The sequence below is a fragment of the Trachemys scripta genome, chromosome 9 (assembly GCF_013100865.1).
Source record: "Trachemys scripta elegans isolate TJP31775 chromosome 9, CAS_Tse_1.0, whole genome shotgun sequence".
NCBI lineage: Eukaryota > Metazoa > Chordata > Testudines > Emydidae > Trachemys > Trachemys scripta.
In genome coordinates, this window is record NC_048306.1 from 80067040 (window position 1) to 80089717 (window position 22678).

Below are 22678 nucleotides of genomic sequence, written 5' to 3' on the forward strand. Positions count from 1 at the left end.
ATGTTGAATAGTAGCATTGAAACAAAATAGCATTGAATGTGTGGAACAAATGTAAACCTAAGGAAGTAACTGAAGTTGATTTAAAATTCCAGTTGCTTGTGGATAGCAATACTGTGTTGTGGCATATGGATTTGTATATTACTCTACAGTACACACTAATATGATACCTGGAACAAAATATATAATTACACTGTCAGTGCACTTCAAGCTATGGAAATTATTTGGCAAGCTTTCTTCTTTTGCAAGGAAGCTGAGACTTTTCTTATTGGATCCACAAATTATTATTCAATACTCATTCTGGGGCACGCTTTCTGACACTAACTAGTTTTTGAACTCTGGAAGGCAGGAGGCTCTAAATAGAGAACCTTTTTCTCTGGAACATTCTTTCTCTGTTGTTCCTATAGACTTCATTTGTCCAGAGCATGATTTAAAGTTCATCTTTTTATTCAGGCTGTTACTTTTGTGTGGAGTGGAGCTCATGTTGAGGAGTACATTTTTATTTTTATACTTTGCCAGTTTGTTTGCAATTATTGGCTGTAGTATTTTATGAGGCTCTGAAATTTGGTATGATTGCTTCATTTTTATAAATTAAGAACGTTTTCAAGATAATTTTATTTTGTCAAGTGAAATGCTTTGTACTTGACTCCCACTTTTTTATTGGTGTCCTAATTGTAAGAGGAGAAGTCATAAAGGTAAGGATTTTTTTTTTTTTTGTATTTTTTTATTGGCATCCGGTACTTGTAGTATTTGTTGATTCTTCTTTTTGCCTCAAGACTGCTATGGTAAAGAACTTTCTTTTAAATATTTCCATTTTTGTAGGATGCAGTTTTTCCAAAGTAAATCATGTCTCATGTGCTTTTTTCCTTTTCATCATAGGTTGTGTTGAAGATGGTGACAGAGATTAAAAAGATTCCTGGCATTTCTCGGGTGATGTATGACTTGACATCAAAGCCACCAGGGACTACTGAATGGGAGTAACAAATTTTGTTTTTCTATTAAAGTACTGTGTGCAGTTTAAATTATATCAGAAACCATTCCCAGTGTTGACATGCAGTACTGTGAAAAGAGTGACTGGAGCTGCTACGTAACATCTGATTCCTCTCCTGGAGCATAAATCTGCAGTTAAGAGCTATGTTGGGGATAACTGTAAGTGGGGCTGAGGATTTGTACGGGTAAATAATCATGGCAGCATTGCCTGTGCGCAGACAGATTCATATTGCTTTTGCCTTTTGTCTTTACTGATTCTTCCTGTTTTCATGTGTTTTATTGTTACTGTCATTTCAATGTCTCTGTTTTTGTACACTGTGTAAAAAGAGACAGTTTATTTACTTTTACCAAAATCATTGTTACAGCCTAAAAATGTAAAATGAATAATTAATGTGACCAACTGCTTTTGAACAGATTTATTATAAATAAATATTTTGCCAAATGGAGTAGTGGGTACTGTTGAGTTGTGGAATTAATGTGTATCTGTTTGCTGTGTACTGGTAAGCCTGTTCTATATTGTTGGAAGTATTAGCCCATGGCAATAACACTGAATTCTGAAAGATTGATGCTAAAATAATATGAAATGTCCTTTCATCTTCCTTTTTCTGCTCACTCCCTCTTACATCACTTTCTCTTGACAGATTGAGAATGTATGTGGACAGCAAACACGTACATCTATATTTCTCATCAAGCTTCAATATACATTTAATGATGTCTGGTAGTATAAAATATAAGGCAGAATATACTCTGGGGACTCTGATGCAATGGTAACAGTGGGAGTGAAGTTTGAGTAGCTCGTTGCATCAGAACCACCAGTTCTAGTTAGTGTGACCTAGTTCAGTTTTGATGTTTTTTAAACTCCTGCATAACAACCCATCCCATCCCACTGCCTGTCCCTGCATTTTTGTTTATACTTGGTAAGAATTTACTGTATAGAGATTTCCTTTTACAGGGGAAGTATTTGTGTGTGTTGTACAGAGTTTGATTTTAAGATTGTTAGGCTCTTTGAGTATCTAGTTGTCATCAGAGGTGACTTAGCCAAGCACAATACAAATTACTTCAGTCATTTGTACATTGCTGTTTACTATTTAAGTAAGGGGTAACTCATAAGAAGGGATATAGTTATATTGGACCACCCATATTTCTCTAGTATGTTGAGGCCAAAGGCCAAGTATTTCCAGCCACCTAAGGAATTTGGGAATCTCAGATAACTACAGTCCTTGAAGTGTTATTCTTGTAACAGTTAAAGGTTCTGACCTGAGCAGCATTACTAGATATTTGCACAGTTGGAACCTTAGTTATGTATCCAGATTCATTCTTTTCATCATGTCCATTTTTGAAACTGTATTTCATTCAGCTGTGAAATTACCTTATATCTGTTATAAAGTGGGGTAGTTCAGAGCTGTCTCTGATCACTTATTTTCCTTTACATAGATTTTTTTTAACTGGAATAGTGGCTGATAAACATTTCTTTTAACAAGTTGACCACCATTTGATTCCACATGTTTTCAATTTTTAGTACTACTGCATAAACTTATACTATAAAAGTTTAGTTTAATTAATCACTTTTTAGTGTCATGATACTTCTACCTATGCCACTTGGGAGTTATGTATCTTAGTTATGGGGTAGGATATTGTACAGAAGCATCTTCCAGTTTTTTGAAAAGTTTAATGAACATCTCACAGTGTAGAAATGTTGTTAGTGGTAGGGAGGCAGAAGGCTCTAGTGGCTAGAGCACATGACCAGAAGTCAGGATACCTGTTTCCAATCCTAACTCTCCTGCTTTGACACCTTGGGAAGTCATGTAACCTTAACCTCTATGTGCCTCAGTTTTCTCATTTGTAAAATGGGGATAATAATTACCATACCCATCCTTCTAGAGCTATATGAGCTCTTTGGATGAAAAGTGCTATGTAAGTGAAGTATTGCTATTATATATAATGCAGTCTTACTATTGGACTATGAGCTGTAAACATTTTCAATTAGAGTAACTTTAATGACCAAAAGTTAAAAAGTATTCATTGGGACAGAAAAATATTCCATCTTTCAGTCCTCTTGAAAACAGCCATTTTAACTCCTGTTCCATAGTTCAATTTTAACAAATCTCCCTGATGAAATTATGGCCTTAATACTATATTTTTAATTTTTGTCATAACTGTACTGAGGATAGTTATTTTCATGAATGTAGAACTGTATAATACACAAATGACACAATCACAAGTAGTTACGGGCAATTCCATTTCAGTGAGCTGTAGAGATTCTCTAAATACAACTATATAGCCTTTGTTGCTTACTGTACGTAAACTTGCTATTATTGCTGCTGTCATCAGTTCTGCGAATGTTCTAAATTAGACCTTGAGAGCAAAGAGAGGGGAGAGGAAATGGGGAATGAAGCACTAAAGCTTGTTACCGAAATTAGAGGGCATCTCTTTAACTCTTAGAATACTGGCATTTTTCTGACTCTTCTTCTAAGGCATTTATTTAGTTGGCATTCATGTAAATAAATATGGAGTATATAGTCTCATAGTTATGATGTAACTCAAAAGAAGATACAGTACACAGTCTGGCCATAGCATCCAGAGGGTTAAATAAATTGTACCCTATTGACTGCAATATACATAAATTCAGGAAGAACATTTTTCATATGTGGTGCACATTAGATACTTAAGTCAAACTGTCATAGGAGTTGCATCTTAACTATGGTTATAGTATATACACGTATACAGTGTGTGTATTGAAGTTTGATGTATATATTTTCATCATATCTGATCTACACCATAGTAGATTGCTTTCAGGTCTCTATTAATAAAGTGGAGCTTGACATACCCCATATTTTTAGGGACATCTTTTTTACTAGAAAAATGAATATTAGAATATATTTAGGGTATATAAAATATTGCATTATGAACAGAATGTCTTATTTGAATAAGATTCCTAGGTCTTAAAATATCTCCCACCCTTTTTGTTCAATACCCATACTATACATTTGGGAAATGTTGGGTTATTCTTAGTGAGGTTGACATCAATTGCCATCCCAGCAGTTCTTGAATGTACTTTATGGAGTCGACATATGTAGTACAGCCAGATGCAAAGGGAGAATAGCATATTTTTACATTAGGTCATAAGTAAATTTAGTATGTAGCTTACTAAAAACAGAAGTGTAGCTGCCCTGTACAACTTGTTCACCTCAGGTCTTCAGTGAGACATGTCAACATTTTAAAAGGAATTTGTATTGGGGGGTGAGGTATTTCCCATCATTCTCAATTTTTTTAACATTTTTCTGCTTGTGAAATGATATCGAGTACTGTGAGCCTTAATTTTTATCCACAAATAAAAAATATACAGTATGTTACTTTTTTGAATGTGTGTGTAATTTATTATGTGGGGCTTCAAAGCAGGAATTGCATTTGAGTGGATGGTCCATTTTGGAGCCAGGGGTGAGGGGAGGGAAGAGCAAAAAAGATGAAATCACTGTCCTTGAGTCTTGAACCACTTGCTAGAGAAACATCCAGGAGCAAGAAAGCATCTCTATAAGGCCGTGCGCTGCCTCCCTTCAAAATATTGTGTGAGATGCATTTAAAGTGGTCATTGATGATTGTGCCTAACACTTATGATCAGTGGGAGGATGGGTGTAATGCTCAAAGAGGAGAATAGACTTGTCCCAAACTTTTCAGTGAAATATGAGGTTTGAATTTAGTCTCGCCTTTACTGTGATGATAACATTATTCTCTAGCTTCTCATGTGAAATTCCTTCAAAGAAGAAGAGCGTTACATTTATACTTACGGCATTTGTTTAAATATAAAAAACAAACTGTAGCTAATGGACCTATACGGTTTTATGAATCCTCAAACTCTATTTCTCTTTTATGACTATATTACAATAGTGATCAGCCTATGCTCTTCCTAATTTGAAAATTCAGTACTGCTTATAAATTGCCCCTCTCAAAAAAAGAGGGCAGCTGAAATGCTTTTGCTCACGAGACACATTGCCACATGCAATCTTAAGTGCTTGCTGTCAGCACCAATAGCATAAATGAGCATGGAACATTTGATCATGTATCTCCCCTTTGGAATGAATTAAGTATTTTCTTTAGGCATACAGCTGTAAAACTGCACTGTAAAATCTGTCTCAATAATTGAACCTATGTTTGAGAAAACGTATCAGTTGTCTAGCATTCAATCTCAAACGTCACAGTCCAAATGGACTGTGTTGCCAGTACTCCTGAAACGTATTTTATGCAGAGTCCTGCCAGGATTTGAACCACTGGTTCCAGTGGCACTATGTACTTCAGATTTATTTGCTGAGTGCCAGTAGTCTGTTCACTGCTTTGAATGACCAAAAAACCCCCAAACAAACAAAAACCCCACCATGTCCTGAGGAGATTAAAATCTATTTGATGCTTAGATCACAAAATCATTCCCTTCAGGATTCCTTACAAATATTCCAGTGCATTACACAACCCTCTTATGCCTACATTCCTAAATTGTTAATTTTATTGCTGCAGTGCTACATGAAAAAACAGCAGCATTCTCTGCAAACTAACCCTTTCCCTTATTCTTTGATAGTGGAAATACCCGTGGCCTAAAGAATAACAAAACTGTCTATTAAATTTGACATTCAAGGACCATAGTTGGAGTGACTTGTAAAATGGAGATTTTTTTTTGTTTTGTTTTATTTTTTTTCCTTCTTAAAACAACTTCTATGTGAATTCTTCAAAAATTCAAGCTTTTTTTAAAAACAAACCAACACAAAAATGCCAGTCGATGATATTTTGTATTGTTGTGGGTTGGGTTAAACCTTGCTTAAAATGGTGGGTGTGACATCCACCTGTCATTGAAGATAACTGAAAGAGACAGCTAAGCAGCCTCCATCTAAGACAAGGGGCGGTATGAGAGCCCATCCAGGAATTTGAGCCATATTGGCAGAGGGCTTTTGCAGGGCATGGTTTGGCCTAAGGGTTTGTGTGAGTGAGAAGCAAGAGGGGAGAGACTGAGAAGGAGCAGAAAGGGAGACATAGCCTGAACAAGAAGCTGGTGGTACGATCCTGAGAAAAAGCCTAGAGAGCAAGCTCTTGGGAGTGGGGGCAGCGGGGGTGCTGACAGAGTTAGTTTCCTTGTTCACAGCACCATCTCCTGTTTGGTTCCTCCTGTGTTCAGTGAAACAGGATTTTGTATGTTCTTTGTAAATAAACAAGTACGCCAAAGAAAACATCCGACTCACCAATTTCTCCTCCCAACTGGAAAAAAAAACCTACAAGATCCTGAATTTTGGCTAGCTACTTACATCAAAAGGGGTAACAATATATTTACTGGGAGGTGCTATAAAATAAACTTGATCTTTGAGGTAGGGTTCTCTATCTAAAAGACAGACAAGTGAAGCACTAACATACTTCATAAAGAAGTAGTGAGGAGGGTTATGGGGTAGGGACATGAGATTGTGGTTCCTAAGGGCTTGTCTACACTATGGGTAGGTCAGCTTAATTATATCACTTGGGAGGGGAACGGTGGATTTTTCACACCCCATAGCGACATACCTGGCCTGTGTGTGTGTGTGTGTGTGTGTGTGTATGTAGAGAGAGAGAGAGAGAATATCGAGGGTCTAATGTTTGGGTTTTTGGTTTACACACATTGGTTTGTGGGTAGTGCTGCAGAAGTGGGTTTATAGTAGGGATTTGAATGAGGAAAGTACTGTCTTGACAAATAGATTTACTCAGTGAAAATAATTTACAATAGATCTCTAATCCTATAGAGGTACTCTTTTTTGTTAACAAACTTTGGGTACCTTATTATATTGACTGTCTAGTCTTGCCTTTGAACAGTACTTTATGAAAAGCTATTTGAGTTTGTAAGCCCTTATTTCATTCAGCCCATGTATTTGACTGTGTATTCTGTGCAGTAGGCTATTGTTGCCTGGGGCTGCCCACCTCCTTCACCTTTCTTGGGGTAAATCTATACTTACCTCCGGGTCTGGCGGTAAGCAATCGATCTTCTGGGATCGATTTATCGCGTCTTGTCTAGACGCGATAAATCGATCTCGGATCGATCCCAGAAGTGCTCGCCGTCGACGCCGGTACTCCTGCTCCGTGAGAGGAGTACGCGGAGTCGACGGGGGAGCCTGCCTGCCACGTCTGGACCCGCGGTAAGTTTGAACTAAGGTACTTCGACTTCAGCTACGTTATTCACGTAGCTGAAGTTGCGTATCTTAGTTCGAAGTGGGGGGGTAGTGTGGACCAGGCCTTGGAGGAAACTAGGTGCAAAAGGGCTTCTTTGGGGCCCTTGAGCACTTCCTACTGACTTTGTGAGATTGCTCTCTTTGGGCTGGTTTTGGTTCAGGATGTTGGGGAGATGTTTACTTTTCATGGTGACACACCCCAACCTGGGCTAATTAAAAAATAAAAATTAGCAAATACATTTGTTCATCAAATACTTCAGCTCTTATCTCTTGTTTTGTTGTGCTTACAGAGGGCTCTCAGGCCTGGTCTACATTGGGAGGAGGAGAGGCCAGCTAACTAGGTTTAAGTTACGCAATTTCAGCTACGAAAATAGTGTAGCTGAAACCAACATATTTAGAGCTACTTACCGTGGTGTCTTAACTGCGGTAGGTTGACTGCTGATGCTCCCCCGTTGACTCCAGCTTCTTGTTCTGGTGGAGTACCGGAGTCGATGGGAGAGTGGTCGATGGTCGATTTATCGTGTCTTCACTAGACGCAATAAATCGCGCCTCCTCTGGATCAATCGCTCCGGAGGTAAGTGTAGACATGCCCTCTGTCTCTCATATTTTAATCCTTCTTTATAGCTGCATTTATTTAAGAAATAAATTACCTTTCAAGGAAAGTCATGAAAAATTGTACTTGTTTCCTTGTGCTCCCTGTCTGTCTGTATCCACCTGTTGTCTTTGGTCTTATTAGATCGTAAGTTCTTCAAGGCAGGGATGTCTTTTTATTATGTTGGTACAGCACCTAGCACAATGCAGCTATGGCCTCTAATAAATACAGAAAGAATAACAATTGATAAATACTCACTTCCAGCTATTTCTCTGGTTCCAACAGGAGGAGGGTATAAAAGGGGATTCCCTGATTCTTCCCAACCCTTACTTGCAACTGCTTTTGATGTTATATGAGTTGCTGGAAAAATTATCCACCCTTGTCAAACTGCTATTTACATAATATTTCTATAATGGGACTGCTCTTTTGGCCAGTCAAGTCCTTGGTTTGATTTGTGTAGAATCAAAGGCCCCTGATCATGAAAGTTGATCCAGACATGCAGATTCACTGAAGTCAATGGTACTTCATATGGACACAAGAATCCACCTGCATAGATCATTTTTTAGGATCAGGATCTAAATTGGACTCGAAATTTAAAACTCCGTGACCTGTAGAATAAGGCTGGTTCTCTGGAATAATGCACTGGCAACCTACATAATAAAATGTCTGAACTGCACATAAAGAATTAGAGTTTAAAATCCTTACTTATGTCATTATAAAAGACAAAGGAACAGATTCTCATTCAGATTAAGGTCCTTTTACATCATTCTGATGGTAATAAGAAGCCTTAAAGTAAGCATAATTATACTTTTAGGCTTCTTTACAATGCCAGAGCAGTATCAAAGGTCCTTAATGTAAATAAGAATCTGGCTCAACCTGTTGCTCCATCAAAACAACAAATAATGTAGAACAATTTAAAATCTTGCATTGTTTTGTGTTCCAGGTAAACCTGATAATTCTGAAACTGATTCTTGAGATACCTTTGGAATTTGTGCTCAGCCATTCCATCCAAATTTTAAACGGGTATTCCAAAAAAATGATTAAAGGTTGTTCTGGTTATCTTGCTTGGCTCTTCAAAAATTTATGGAGATTTACTTATTATTTTTGTGCATATTTTGGGAAAGTGATGCTATGTAGTGAGTTTAGAAGTGTACAGGTACTTGGATAGACCTGGGAGAGGAATTTGCATATTCCCTGAAGCAACACAATTGCAATGTAAAAATGGATTGAATTAAAAATTGATTTACTTTGTCTTGGAATAAGAGCTTTCATATTATCTCCTGCAAACTAGTGTATTATACCTGGGGAAAAGAAATTAATTTTAAAAAGTGTGATAATGCCAAAATTTTGCTCTCAGAAGAATTAAGAAATTAAAGGGAAATTGACAGCTGATAATTTGAATGATTATAGATGAATTAATGAATTATTATTTTATTCTAGATGTTGAATAACTTGGTAAATAAAGTTATTCAACATCTAGAATAAAATAATAATTCATTAATTCATCCGTGTTCTTGGCATGACAATGTTCATATGCCACAAACCTTTAAAATTTTTAGAGTTCTCTGTTTGCTGAATTGTTTAGATGCCTAGGTTTCCTTAAATAATTGCGGGGTATTTGTTTTTGTTTTTTTGTACTTTAATTAGATGGACAAGAAGGGTTAGTGGCCTGAAAGCATAGATATATAGACACCTATATGTAAAAGAGACAAAGTGGGATTATGGAGTGCAGCCTCAAGTCTAAACTATTTTTGTGGCTTTTTAGCTAACAATTGGTTCAAGAGTCTTTTAGGATTTGCAATTGGAAATTACTCTTAATTTAATTTCTCCCTGAATCACATGTCTCACTGCAGAAGAAGACTTCAGACAAAGTACTCTTGTTGTCATGAGGTTAGCCACTTCCTTGTAAGTGCATTATGTGATGTGCAATACTTTAAGGTATATTAAAACTAATTCACGAGGAGAGGATTTCGATATTATTTCTGATTCTGTAATTGTCTTAACACGTAAGGCAGACAATGGAATTAGTACTGTAATGGAATTACCTCTCATAAATTAAATATCTTACTAATTTGAACAATTTGGCTGGGTTTGCACAAATAATTTCCTTTCTAATTTTGTTTGTACTGCTTTTAAAAGTGTTACTTACAGATATTAAAGGGAGAATCCCCAAACTTATCACCCCTGACCTAGAGGCCCAGCGAGGGCTAAGAACCCATTGTGCTAGGCTCTGTACAGATAGGTAGTAAAAGCCAACTCCTGCTCCGAAGAGCTTACAATCTTAGTTAAAGACAAGACATTTCCAAGGCCCCCAGTATAGGTTTATAGACCATGCAATAGTTGGGTACAATGGACCGAGTTAAGACCAGAATTGCAGCCCTAAATATGACAAGCATAGGGAAAAGGGCAGTGATAGTTTGAGTTGCTAAGTGAGCTTCCCAAAAGAGCCAGAGCCAGTTTCAATGTAGCTGGAAGCAACCTGAAACAGGATACCTGCTGTTGGAAGGTAAATAACAAGTTTCTGTTATGGACACTTGAAGGACTTTTTTGTTGCTCAGTATGCTTTCCAAACAGAACAACATGCCCATAAAGGAGAAGTTCTTCAAGGCTCATTTCACAGTCAAAAGGCAGCCAACCAAGTTCCCCTCCATTGGCAGCCCCAGAACCTTTCATTATCAGACTTCAACCTTTACCAGGAGTCTCCAGGTTCTGCACAAAAGGTTCGGCACTCTGCAGGAAGTGATTTTTCCTTATGAAAAAAATTTGAACAGTAACACCCCAGAAAATTGAGGTGATTAATCCAAGAGCTTGTGATCTGGAAAGCTCAGTTTCTGGTTATGATGTTACCTTCGATTGGTACCTGCAAAGAAAACAGAAAGGGCTTTTGCTCTTTTATAAATCTTTTAAATGTATGAAACAGGCCTGAAAGGTTTCTGCTTCTTTTTTTTATTTTTTACATTAATACAGGCTCAGTGGCAGATTATCTACTGGGCCAATGGGGACCGTACCCAGGGTCTCCTGCCAACTGGGGGTCCCCCAGAAAAAGGGGCACCTTAGTGACCTGCTTGTCTGCCTACCCAGCGCTCCTGCTGGGGAGCGGGCTTGGGGCACGGGGGCTTGCCCCGCTCTGCCTACCCAGCACTCCTGCCGGGGAGCAGGGGAAGCCCCTGTGCCCTGACCCTGCTCCCTGGCAGGAGCGCTGGGCAGGCGGGGGAAACCTCTACACTCTGACCCAGCTCCCCAACAGGTACACAGGGAGGGGGCTGGGGGACTGAAAGTGGAAGGGGTGTGGAGGGACCCCCACTTACTCTGGCCCAGGACCCCACAAACCCCTAATCCGGTCTTGCCTATCCTGGAAAATTATTTTCAAGACCAGAGAACTATTGTAACTATAACGTCTGGAGAATGGAAGCTTGTGGTCTGGTTTGTTTTTTGTTTAATTCCAATGACTAATGAAAACTTTGGAAAAAGGATGTGTCCGTTAAAGATTCAACTGCTCGCATATATGCTGGTAAAATGCAAGAGCTCATACTAATTAATGAGTCCAGAGTTGACATTTCTAATTTTAGTTGACTAAAAACAAAACAATCCCTCTCCAAAAAATACCACCACTTTAAAAACAAACCCAAGCAACACAGAATGTGTCTGTCTGTTACCAGAATTAATATAAAAAGTAATAGTAAACAAATTATTGTTCTTTAATTATAAATGTAAAACTGACAGTTGTGCTGAAATCCTAATGCCACAGTGTATTCCTGAAGTGATCTTTTGATTACATTTGGCCAAAAGAATTTCTGCTTAAACGGGTACTTCCCCACCAACCCTGAGGCCTGTGGTGATAACGAGTAAAATAGTTACATGAAGAAATGTTGTTCTTGCTACTGCAAGATTTATGGACGAACTAAAAGTTAAGTCAGATGGGAGTTTGTTTACCAAAAATACACTCGGAGGCTGGTAATGAAAAGATGTTTTGATTGAAGAGAGAAAAAGGACTCCATAACCTTAGCAGTATCTCAGCATTCCAATATCCTGATCATCTAAGATAAGAACAAACTAGACATGCTTATATTTTTAGAACCTGGAGGATGTTTGGAGCTATTAGATGAAACTAGAGAATGCCAGAAAGGCTAAAACCCTATAGTAAGTGCTTACAAAAAGCACCAGAAAATACTGTATATGGATAATGGTTTTATCTTTTTTTTTTTTTTAAGTCTATTAATACTAATGAATAACTAATGTCCCTTGACTTGTTCTAAATTATGTACTGTAGTACTGGCTGGAATGCTATGTACATATGTTTGAATTCACTCTTCTAATTATGGCCCTGACCCTGCAGTTGTTACACTGAGCAATTTTACCTGAGTAAGACTTGCAGGGCCCATCTAATTAACAAGATCTGTGGATAAAAGCATTATGTAAGAACTAGGTGGTATTATTTGTATAAGGGCTTCTCTCTCCCAGTGCTAATCATCTATCCTTAAAGTATATGTTGGAAGGAGACTTTGTATCAGGTTTGAAATCTGGCTCAGTCTGGGAGGCTAGAAAGTACTGGTGTTCAGGCCCCACAATGGCACACAGGTTAAGTGTAACATCTGCTATGCAGATTAGATAGAGGATTTTGTCCTGCCTCTGCTTTGGCTTCCTGCTTGTGGCCTACCCTATCCTTGTTCTTATATTATTTTCTTTAGGTCAGTCAGATGATTCTGTTATAATGGAAAGTTATGATGTGCTACTGTGTGTGTTATTAAGTCAAGCAGTGGTGAGGTTCTTCTTTTATTTTTTAATTCAGGAGCAGCCTCTCAAATTATATATTCACAGCAGGGAGTTCATGCCCTCCCATATTATCCTAACTAATAACTCCCTTGTGCTGTAATTCATACGTTGTATTGAAAGTCTCTGTGTCTTTACAATGAACTATTATTCTATAGTGATATGACTGAAGTTTGGGATGCTAGTGTTATGCTAAGAGGTATTGATGACTACTTGGATCAGGAACCTCTTTGAGATTGGGTCTGAATACACCATTCAATTAACATAACTGCCGGAATGAGTTAATCAGAAGCCCCTCACCTAAAACAAAAATGGATTGTGAACCCACCCTGGAGTTTGCTTGGGTGGAGGGATTTTTCTGCTGAGCACCATATTTTCTAGCCTCCCAGACCCTGGAAAAAAAGCTGGAGAGAGCGCCTTTGGGTTTGGTGTTGGCTAAAGAGGCTTAAGACCGTAAGCTAAGAAACTGCTGTTTTGTTTTTGGTTCCTCGTGCGTTTGGTGAAGTGGGACTTTGTATATTTCTTGTAAATAAACAAGATGGCATCAAAGAAAATACTAGACTTCATACATTTCTATTTCTAATGGAACTTCCCCGAGACCCTGAACTTTGACTAGCTGCTCAAGTCAAAAATGGACAACTTTATAATTATTTGAAACATAAAGATCTAAACTGGTATGATATTTTTATGTTATGGTACAATGGTACATAATCATCAGGAAGACTCTACACAGTAATTTCCATAATTTTGTAAAAATAGCTAAAGCTATTGGCTCAGTAATAGGTTCCCAAGCTGAGATTTTCCCCGTGCAAGGTATTTACAGCTGATTTATAAGCCCCTGAATAGATATGGTTCATAATATAAACTTATACAAACATGTGATCAGAGTGTTGCAAATATTCTAATATACCAGTGTGAAAGAAGTGCCCTAAAAGGAGTGTGTCCAACCATCAGAAGGAAAGGTAAGACTCTCGGCCTCTGGGAGGACGCTCCAAACTCTTTTATTTAATCTAGTTTAATGAATTGTAACAGAAATGGTTCTTAATACAGTGTACTGCTCCTTTCTGGGAGAATCAGCTGGGTATGGTAAGAGTTTGAAATCCTATTCAGGTAATTAAACAATAAACATGGAGTTGTTTAAAGACCAGCAATCAGAATTTCATGGGAGTCTGACCATGAATATTTGGCACCAAGATACTAAGGTGACTGGTGCTCAGAGACAGACGGCCTGCATAAAGTTGCAAAGTAATTGCAGAATGACAAACAGCATGGCTTTGAATAAAATGTGTATCATTTTGCTAAGCCATATCACAATTCTGCATAATCTTGGCATGTCAGAGGGCATTTTATCTAATCTGCAGCCTTCAGAAAATGCTGACACTCTCGTATTTAAGAGAGAAGATATTCTTATTTATAGGAAAGATTTTTCCTCTCCATCAGACTAATCATTTTCTGACTGTATCCTTTCCACCTACTCCATTAATGTTTGACACCAGGCATGACACTTAGCTCTATCAGAAAATGTTGCAAAATAAACCCGGTGTATATGAAAAGCTTCAATTTCTTTGGAGAGTGTAAAATTGTCAGATTTTGTTTTGTGATCAAATAGTACTCTGAATGTACCGCAGTTTAATCAGAATCTCAGTTTCCCTATGTTCTATGCTATGATATGTCCTATAGGAGGATCGACAACTAGGGTTATAAGAAAATATTCTCAGCATTGTCAAGAAGGTATATGTCTGCCAGTTCATAAAAATTTAATTTATCAATAATTCCCACAATTGCTAGGAAATCACTGGTCTCAATAATTGCTAAAGAGATGCATGTTTTAATGCCTTAACATATGGAGATGGAAACAGTTTTTCCCAAATCTTACGCTGCCTCCCTATGTGTCACCACAAAGGGTAACGAACAAAGTAAAGGAGTACATGGAAATACGGAGAGCAGAAACACAGAGAATTCCAAGGTATGGGAAGCTTTGATTTTACTTAAAACTTTGAAGTAATCAGGCATGTGCATCTATTTTATTTCTACTATGGCCAGTCAGAAAAACGTTGATGGGGCCATATTCTGTTGGAGTCTGCAGTTCCTTGGAAATGGAAATGTCTGCACAATTGGGCTCATTTTGACTGAATTTCATTTTGGAAGAAAACAAGAAAAAAAATCAGATAATGCCATTTCAACGTGTTGGGAATGAAATATTTCAGGCTTTTGTTTTGAAATGTTTTATACTTTGTATTATTATACAAAATAAAGTTAAAATTAAAACTATTCTTTAGATCATCCTGAAACCATTTTCCTTCACGGAAACTTTGAAATAGCCAAATCCTTTGTGAAACTGAATTTCCATCCTCCACACAGCTCTAATTTTCACATAGTTAATTATTGAATAAAGCTAGTGAAGAAATTAATTATAATTAAAGCTTTAGGAAGTAAGCTGTTTAAAAAGTTGTTCATAAAATACATTTATAGGAGGCCATTCTTTTACTTTCAAACAGGTACATAACTCATTTTGAAGTGTGGTTTAAAGGATAGTTTGCCAGATTGATTAGATAATCAGTATCATGTTCTTGATTAAAAACATGCACTGATTGATTATTCTTGTGATGCATGATCCAAGTATGACTATCACATGAGGGAGCTCACACACAAGCACTCTGTTGATAGTAATCTTCAACATGCAGCCAGAAAGAAGAATGTTCTATTGCAGGATATTGCAACTATAAATGTGACATCCTGGAAGCATGATAAGATAATGTTATGCTTCTTAGGGAAAATTACAAGAAGAAAGCATCCCAAAGAGCTGTAGTTGTTGCTTTCATTGAAGTTAACAGGAGCTTTGCTACTGAGTGGAGTCAGAGTAGGACTGAGTTTAAGATTTGATACCTCCAAATATTCTTGCACTGTAGAATCAGTCAACTTTAGGAAGAAGATTTTAATCACTGTGGGTGGGATTTGCAAAGGTGCCTAAGCAAGTTAGGTGCCCAACTCTCACTGAAAATCAGTAGTCTCCTCAAAGACCTTTCTAGAAAGGACAAAACACAAGTAAAAAAGAGATTTAGTTTTATGCATTTTTCAGTGTATTTCTACTATTGTAACATGTAGTCCATAGAGTATAGGACCATTTGAATTAGATTAGGTGCCTAACTCTCATTAAAATGAATAGGAGTTAGGTGTCTACATACTTTTCAACAACTGGATCTAGGGGACAAACAATTAGGTGCTTTTGAAAAATGCCATTGTGGGTCTTTTTAGTGTGCATTAAAAACATTGTTTTAGGAACAATGTAATTTTTTAACACCCCTAAGTACTTTGGATTGGACTTACTATGGCTTTGCCTACTGCGCATCCAAATCAGTAGTAAATCTGGAGGAAGATGGCATATGTTTGTGGACCAGAAGGAAGTTTTTCCTATGTAAATAATTCAAATGGTCCTATATTCTATGGACTACATATTACAATAGTAGAAATACACTGAAAAATGCATAAAACTAAATCTCTTTTTTACTTGTGTTTTGTCCTTTCTAGAGAGGTCTTGGATAAGTGTACTCACACAGTACAACGCTGTATTGTGTAAATGTTTACATGAAAACTGCATGTTCATTGTCATTTTAAAAGAGGTAGCAGTAAAACAACTTCAGATACCTTGGGTGTGATTATTTCTAATGCCGTTGGCATTGTATTAACAATAATAATATTTTTATTGTAGAAAAATGTACTTTTTTTGTGCTGCAGGGAAAATGCAGCCATATATATTACATACACAGACATGTCATGCAAGTAATTTATCACAATGAAAATATTAAGTGATGTTAAACGTTAATGATTTAGAAGTAGGTTGAATTTTTATTCACAAAATTTTGAAAATTAAAAACACATCCCTTAGGATTTTACCATCAAGTAGCTACATGAATTAAGAGGCAGGAGCAGCAGCTTATAAGTAATTAATGACACAGAGATATTCACACAATGGCTTGACTACGTGATTATTTAAGATCCTTTTTTTTCCCTCCCAGAGAGAGGTGTGTTTGCCTTGGTCTCCTGGCCAGATTCCAACTCTGTAATATTGCATATATTTCTTATCTAGGTGGATAAGACTAAGATTATGCTTGAACGGGGTAGACATTGGTCAATTATATTTGGGTGAAAGTGTCTGGTTTTTTGGGACCACCAAAATCTTGAAGCTGGACCTGTCATTGTGCACTCATGGACCCACACAACATTTCTCTGCCCAATTTCATATGATCCTTCATCCTATCACCTAAGTAGAGTTTCACCTCTATTATAGTTATGTATATAAAGAATGGCAGCTTTTTGTAAAGGACTGCAGGTGCAGGATGAGTAGCCACTTTAATTTAATAATACTTTACTTATATGCACCTTCAGAGTCCTTTCAAAATTAGTTACATTTCACAATACTCCTGTGAATGAGGTAAGTGGTGTTATCCTACTTTACAGATGAAGGACCTGAGATAGACTGGCTAATTGACTTGTCCAAGGTCACACAAGAGGTCAGTGGCAGAGCCTGGATTAGAACCTAGGAGTGGTGTCTCCTTGTCCCTTGCTCAAACCACTAGAATACACTGGAAAATCTGTAATGAGACAGTGCCTCTTGTAAGTAGCTATGGATAATGTTTGAACGTAGCATTTGTCATAGTACTTTTGAGGTAACTTTATGCTACTGCACTATAGTAGACTCTCTGTGGACTTGTACCTGCTACTGGATGAATGTAATTAAGTGGTACTGTGTCCAGCAGCCCTGCAATGAACCTTTGATTCTAAGAAAGATATTTCTGTGGCTGATGGGAAGGGGACAGTATTAGAGACTAATTAGTTACCAAGGACAAATTAGCACATCAGTGACTTGGCTCATCTTGCTTGTTGCATTTCACTTTTCTTCCGAAGAAGGAAATAGAGCAGATCTGTCTCCTTGAGACCTAAGGATTCAGTGACTTTTAATAGACCCTCTTAGATATAGTTAGTTGTTTTCTTAAGGCTAAAGATCACCTATTGATTGATGAAATCACTCCATGCTAAAGTATTCTAGTTAATCTATATCTATGTTCTTAAACCTGAATAAACCTAGATCTACACTTAAAAAGTTGCAGTGGCACAGCTGCAGCACTTTAGTGAAGAAGCTACTATGCCTACAGGAGAGCTTATCTGGTTAGTGTAGTTAATTCACCCTCCCCCCACTAGAGGCGGTAGTTGTGTCAATGTGAGAAGCCCTCCTGTGGACATAGCGCTGTCTACACCAGGCGTTAGGTCAATATAACTGTGTTGCTTACGGGTGTGGATATTCAAACCCCTGAGCTATGTAGTTATATTGATGTTAGTTTATAGTGTTGACCTGGCCCCAGTTAAACACTTCGGTGAGGCCCAGTTGAGTGAATTCGGTACATGAAATACTATGCAGTACATAAGATCCCTAGGAGAGAAAAGTATTACTGTGCACCACACATACACACATGAGATTTATTGTGTAAGTCAGATAATGAAATACCAGATAAAGGATAGATTTAATAGGGTTAGAAAAAAGCATAAAGTGATGCCATCAGTGCAGCCAGCCATAAGGACCAAACACAGTGGAAATACAGCAGTTCTGGTGTGCTAGTGAGTCAGAAGAACATCAACTCTCTCAGAGAAACTCCCATCCCTGCACACCAAAAAGCAAGCCCCTGTGGCTGCTCTCTGCTGAAACAAGCCATGTCAGCTATTTCCTCATGTGCTGCACTAGCTGGGCATGTGCCAAATACATGGCTTACAGGCTCTGTAGCACAGTCTGGGGTTGAGGATTCATTCCCTCAACTTGCTGCACTTCAGAAAGACCCTTGGAACAAAGCCCATTTACTCTCAGCCTTGCATCAGTAGTGTAGTCATAGATTGTGAGTTACTCAGGCCCGGGATTGTATTTGTCCCCTATGTTTGTACAGGGCCAAGCATGCTGTTGATGTTCAATACATAGCAGTAGGAGGAGGACTTGTAGGCTCTGATCGAACCCTAGCGCAGTTCCAACATTCCACCAGTAGAGCCTGCAGTGCACATATTTAGCACATTAGTCTGTATACTACACTAGCTCCCATTAAGGTTATTTAGAGGTTCCTTGCCCCTAGGAGTGTTCTCCTTCCTGCCTCAGGCTCCCAGTATTTGCGGGAATCATATGGCAAAATTGTCACAATGCTGACTAAATATTTACCCCAAAACGTGGACAAAAACTAAGCTATTGCCCGATAAGGAGCTGATGATGCCATTTATCTGTCTATGGATCTGTGCCTGCCTCTGAGACCTGTGTAGATTTAAATAGTCCTGATTTACCTACAGCACATCTCTCTCTTGAGCTGTGAAAGCATCAGTTTCCACTATGGGAGGACAAAGGAAAACTGAAAAACAGATCCACACAATAGAATGCCAGTTTTCCACTCTATCTTGGGTATTCTGTTCTCCTGCATGACATGGAAGATGGCAATGGTGGCTTTTCTTCCCAAGATGATGATGTAGTTCTGATATTACATTGTCAAGGCCACAGGCTTTCTATGTTTCCATTGATTTCAGTGCCTCTTCTATTTCTTCTCTAGAGAATGGTTGGAAGTTTTCATCCTGGGTGAGCTGCAGAAATGGTAGCATTGATGCCACTCTTTTTTGTATGAGTTTTCAAAAACATTATCTTTGTCTGCTTTAGCAAGGTGGGTCAGGTGTGTGGCAATGCTGGTTGCAGAGCCCTTCTGTAACTGGTGGATTTTGTGCTGCCTGATAAGTGTCCCTGTTTTCCTGCTAGATCTTGATGTCCATTTCTAAGATTTGCCTTTTTCCTCTTTGAGCTGCATTCAGGCTCTCTAGGAAGTGGTTGGCTATTTCTGGATCACCAGATTTTTTTGTACTGTTTAAGGAAGTCTGCATGTTCTTCATGCAGACTGGTGTATAGATATTTTGGCAGCCATGTGGAATGGACTTGAAGATTGCTTTTGGTAAACCTTAAGTATGATTGATCTATTGAGATGTTCTGCAGGATACAGACTGTATTTTGATCAACGAACTTAGTCTAAAATTGTCTCAGTCTGCCTTCCTGTAGTTCCAACCTAGCCTTGGGCTAGTGGTCACTATAGGTCTGGTAACCCCGATTCAGATGAGAATGGGGCAATGCTGGCTATGGTGAAAATTTCCAGAACCGCCAGCAGAAGTGACCAAACTGAGATCAGGGGAGTAGCCGTGGTTCCAGCGGGGGCAGAGTGAAAAGTTGCTGGTTGCTTAAGGTCATGAAGAAGGTGTAGTCCATTAAGGGATGCCTCATTTTGGACCTATCCCACTTTGAGCCATTGATCACTACCCGTTGAGCCCGACGATCTAGCCAGCTTTCTATCCACCTTACAGTCCATTCATCCAGCCCATACTGTTGCAGTGATGATAGAGCAGAAGCAGGCCACAATTGAGTAGAGGGCTAGTTACATATTAGCTACATTAAACTGACTCATATGATGTCACAGTAGTCGGCTGTAGGTGGAAAAATCTCCACATTAGCTAAGTTGGGTCTTACATAAGGGGTTCAGCCATATTTTTCATGCAGGCTGTTTTTCATACTTTATCAGGTCAAACACAGGGCTCTGTGAACTGACGGGCAATAATGGAATTAACATGGGTTTCCTAAAGGCAAATGATATAGGCATTGTGTTGGGAAGCAATGTTTTCCAAAGCAGAGCACTTTGCAGCTGATAGGCTATAAGGCAGCTACGTTCTTGTTGTGTACCCAGTGATTACCCTTAGTGGGGAACCAAAGCAGCAACCAGAGAGCCAAATCTACTGTGGACTCAGACAAGGACAAGGAAATTGCTATTGTCTGTTCCTAAACACTGAGGGCTCAGTCCTGCAAGGTTCTGAGTACTGTATCTCCAGTCCAACAAAACAGTTAAGCACATGCTTAACTTTAACAATGAACTCAATGGGACTGCTCAAGTGCTTGAAATTAAGTATCAGACCAGAGGAAGAGTGCTCAGCACCTCAGAGAGCATTATTCTCTTATAATATAGCTTTGTAATCATGAATGAATTATGACTTACGACATCCCTATAAAGGAGGTGAGTATTATAATTAAGATTACTGGGAAAAACTAGACCTAGATCTAGACACTCTTGCAAAAAAACCACGGTACGTTTTTGTTTTTTGTTTTAAGAGTCAGGTTTGTCAAGCTGAAACAATTTATCCAAACCCTCCTGAACTCTGGAGATCCAATCTTGCTCACCTCCAGTTTTGGCCAAGTGCACTGTGGAGTGGACGGTTTGGATTTTTTGCTTCCTCTGCTGAACTAACAATCCAAAAAATGAACCAAGAGGTTTGGTAAGGGGTGCTGTCTTGATTTTCGGAAAACATTTTAGAAAAGATTTTAGATGCTCCTCGGAGCCTTCTGAAACTCACTCATTACTGCAGTCCTCCCTCCCCCCCATCATGTCCATTCATAAGAAAGAAGATGACTTAGTGATTTACACATGAGGTCTGATATGCATCGACTTCTGGGAACCATAGGTTCCTATCCTGGCAGAGGTAACAAATTGAGCCCGTCATCCTCCTGAGGCAGTAAAACCGAGTGCAATGCAGTTTTACAGTGTCAGGCCTTGGCTACACTTGCAGCTGTACAGCGCTGTGAGGTAAACCTGTCTTCATACAGCTGAGTAGGGAAAAGCGCTGGAGTCTGTCCACACTGACAGCTGACAGCGCAGTGGTGTGGCCACACTTGCAGCTGTGTTGGGAGCGGTGCATTATGGGTAGCTATCCCAGCATTCATGTGGCTGCAACGTGCTTTTCAAAATGGGGGGGTTGGGTGGATTGTGACAGAGTGTGTGGGGGGAGAGAGTGTGCTTTTTGGAGCATGTCAGCTCTCTATTTTGCAAGTTCCAAACTCCCGGCCCCCTGCTCATTCATTTACTCACTCAAAGCAAGCTGCAAACTGTTTGCTTTTCTCTGTGGTACGACGAGCTTTGAAACCGGCACTTCCGCATTGCTGCAGCCGGTCACAACAATGGAGAGGATTGGCCACTTGACAAGGTGATTAGTACAGCGCTGCAAGCATTTACACTCACACCCGTGAGTCGTAGCCACTCCGCTGCAGCTGTTATTCCTGTTATGTGGAGTACCTGCAGCGGTGTACCCAGAGAGATACAGCGCTGTAAGTGCCCTGCCAGTGTGGACGGGGAGTGAGTTACAGTGCTGGGGGAGGCTTTACAGCGCTGTAACTTGCAAGTGTAGCCAAGGCCTGAGTCTTTTGGATGAAACCTTGCACACTGAGGTTCTGCATGGACTTTTGGTATTCTTCAGGAAGGTGCTGTTTAAATGTGTTATCTCCCGTAGCCCAGCTGTACAACAGTACAATGGTGTAAGCAGAATCCAAAGACTAATAGATGGAATCTAAGAGGGGGGGGAAAAAAACCCCAAAAACCTGGGAGCTGACACAGACCTGAGAGAAACCTATGATGTTCATTAAGCCTGCACCTGTATAGTGCATCTCCCCATATTAAGTCCTAAATTGAAATATGCTGAGATGGACAAGCAGTGAGTCCCTTGAACTGTTATATGAGTGGCATATAAAGGAGAGATGCAATAATCTTCCTGCTATGTCATTTCTCCATGGGACTATGTAGGTTTTAATGAGGAATTAAACAGTGCCAAAGATCCCCACAGTACTTCCTACAGGTGTGAAGATTGAATCTTCATTATTTAAATTGTGATAGCAATACACCTGGGAAGAAAAAAAAATCAAATACATGTAGGAAAGGGTAACTCAGGGAGTAAAGTTTGTTCTTCTGTCTGCCAGTTATTGATTCCAGCCACTGGAGCAGACTGCCAATTACCAGATCCTTTTGGTGACTGGATTAAATTAGTGTATGTCCTACGGTTTATTCCATCTGAGACTTGTATCAGGAGTCTCCAAAGGACCTGTGGACCACCAGGGACCAAGCAGCTATGGTAAGCTTGTCTCAGCTGGAAATACCCAAAAATGTCTATAGTTTAGTTTCTTTGTATTCATTTGGGTTTAGCATGTCTTTTCTCTGATTTTAAAAAAATTCGATTTAGTATGATAACATCTTTTGCCATTAGGGTGTAAAGGCAGCCAGAGTCCCTTGCCAAATGTGCTCTGTATAATTAGAGATAGGACCAAATCAAGGATCTG

General features: G+C 38.9%; 1 protein-coding gene across 1 annotated transcript in view; it reads left to right on the top strand.

Moving 5' to 3' along the window:
* The window catches only part of GMPS (guanine monophosphate synthase), a 63293-nt gene extending 58953 nt beyond the window's left edge, over positions 1–4340 (top strand). Inside the window, exon 16 of the mRNA XM_034780744.1 lies at positions 877–4340. Coding sequence (XP_034636635.1) covers positions 877–978 — 102 coding nt within the window. The 3' untranslated portion in view covers positions 979–4340. The remainder of the gene's footprint in view (positions 1–876) is intronic.
* Positions 4341–22678: the final 18338 nt, after the last annotated feature.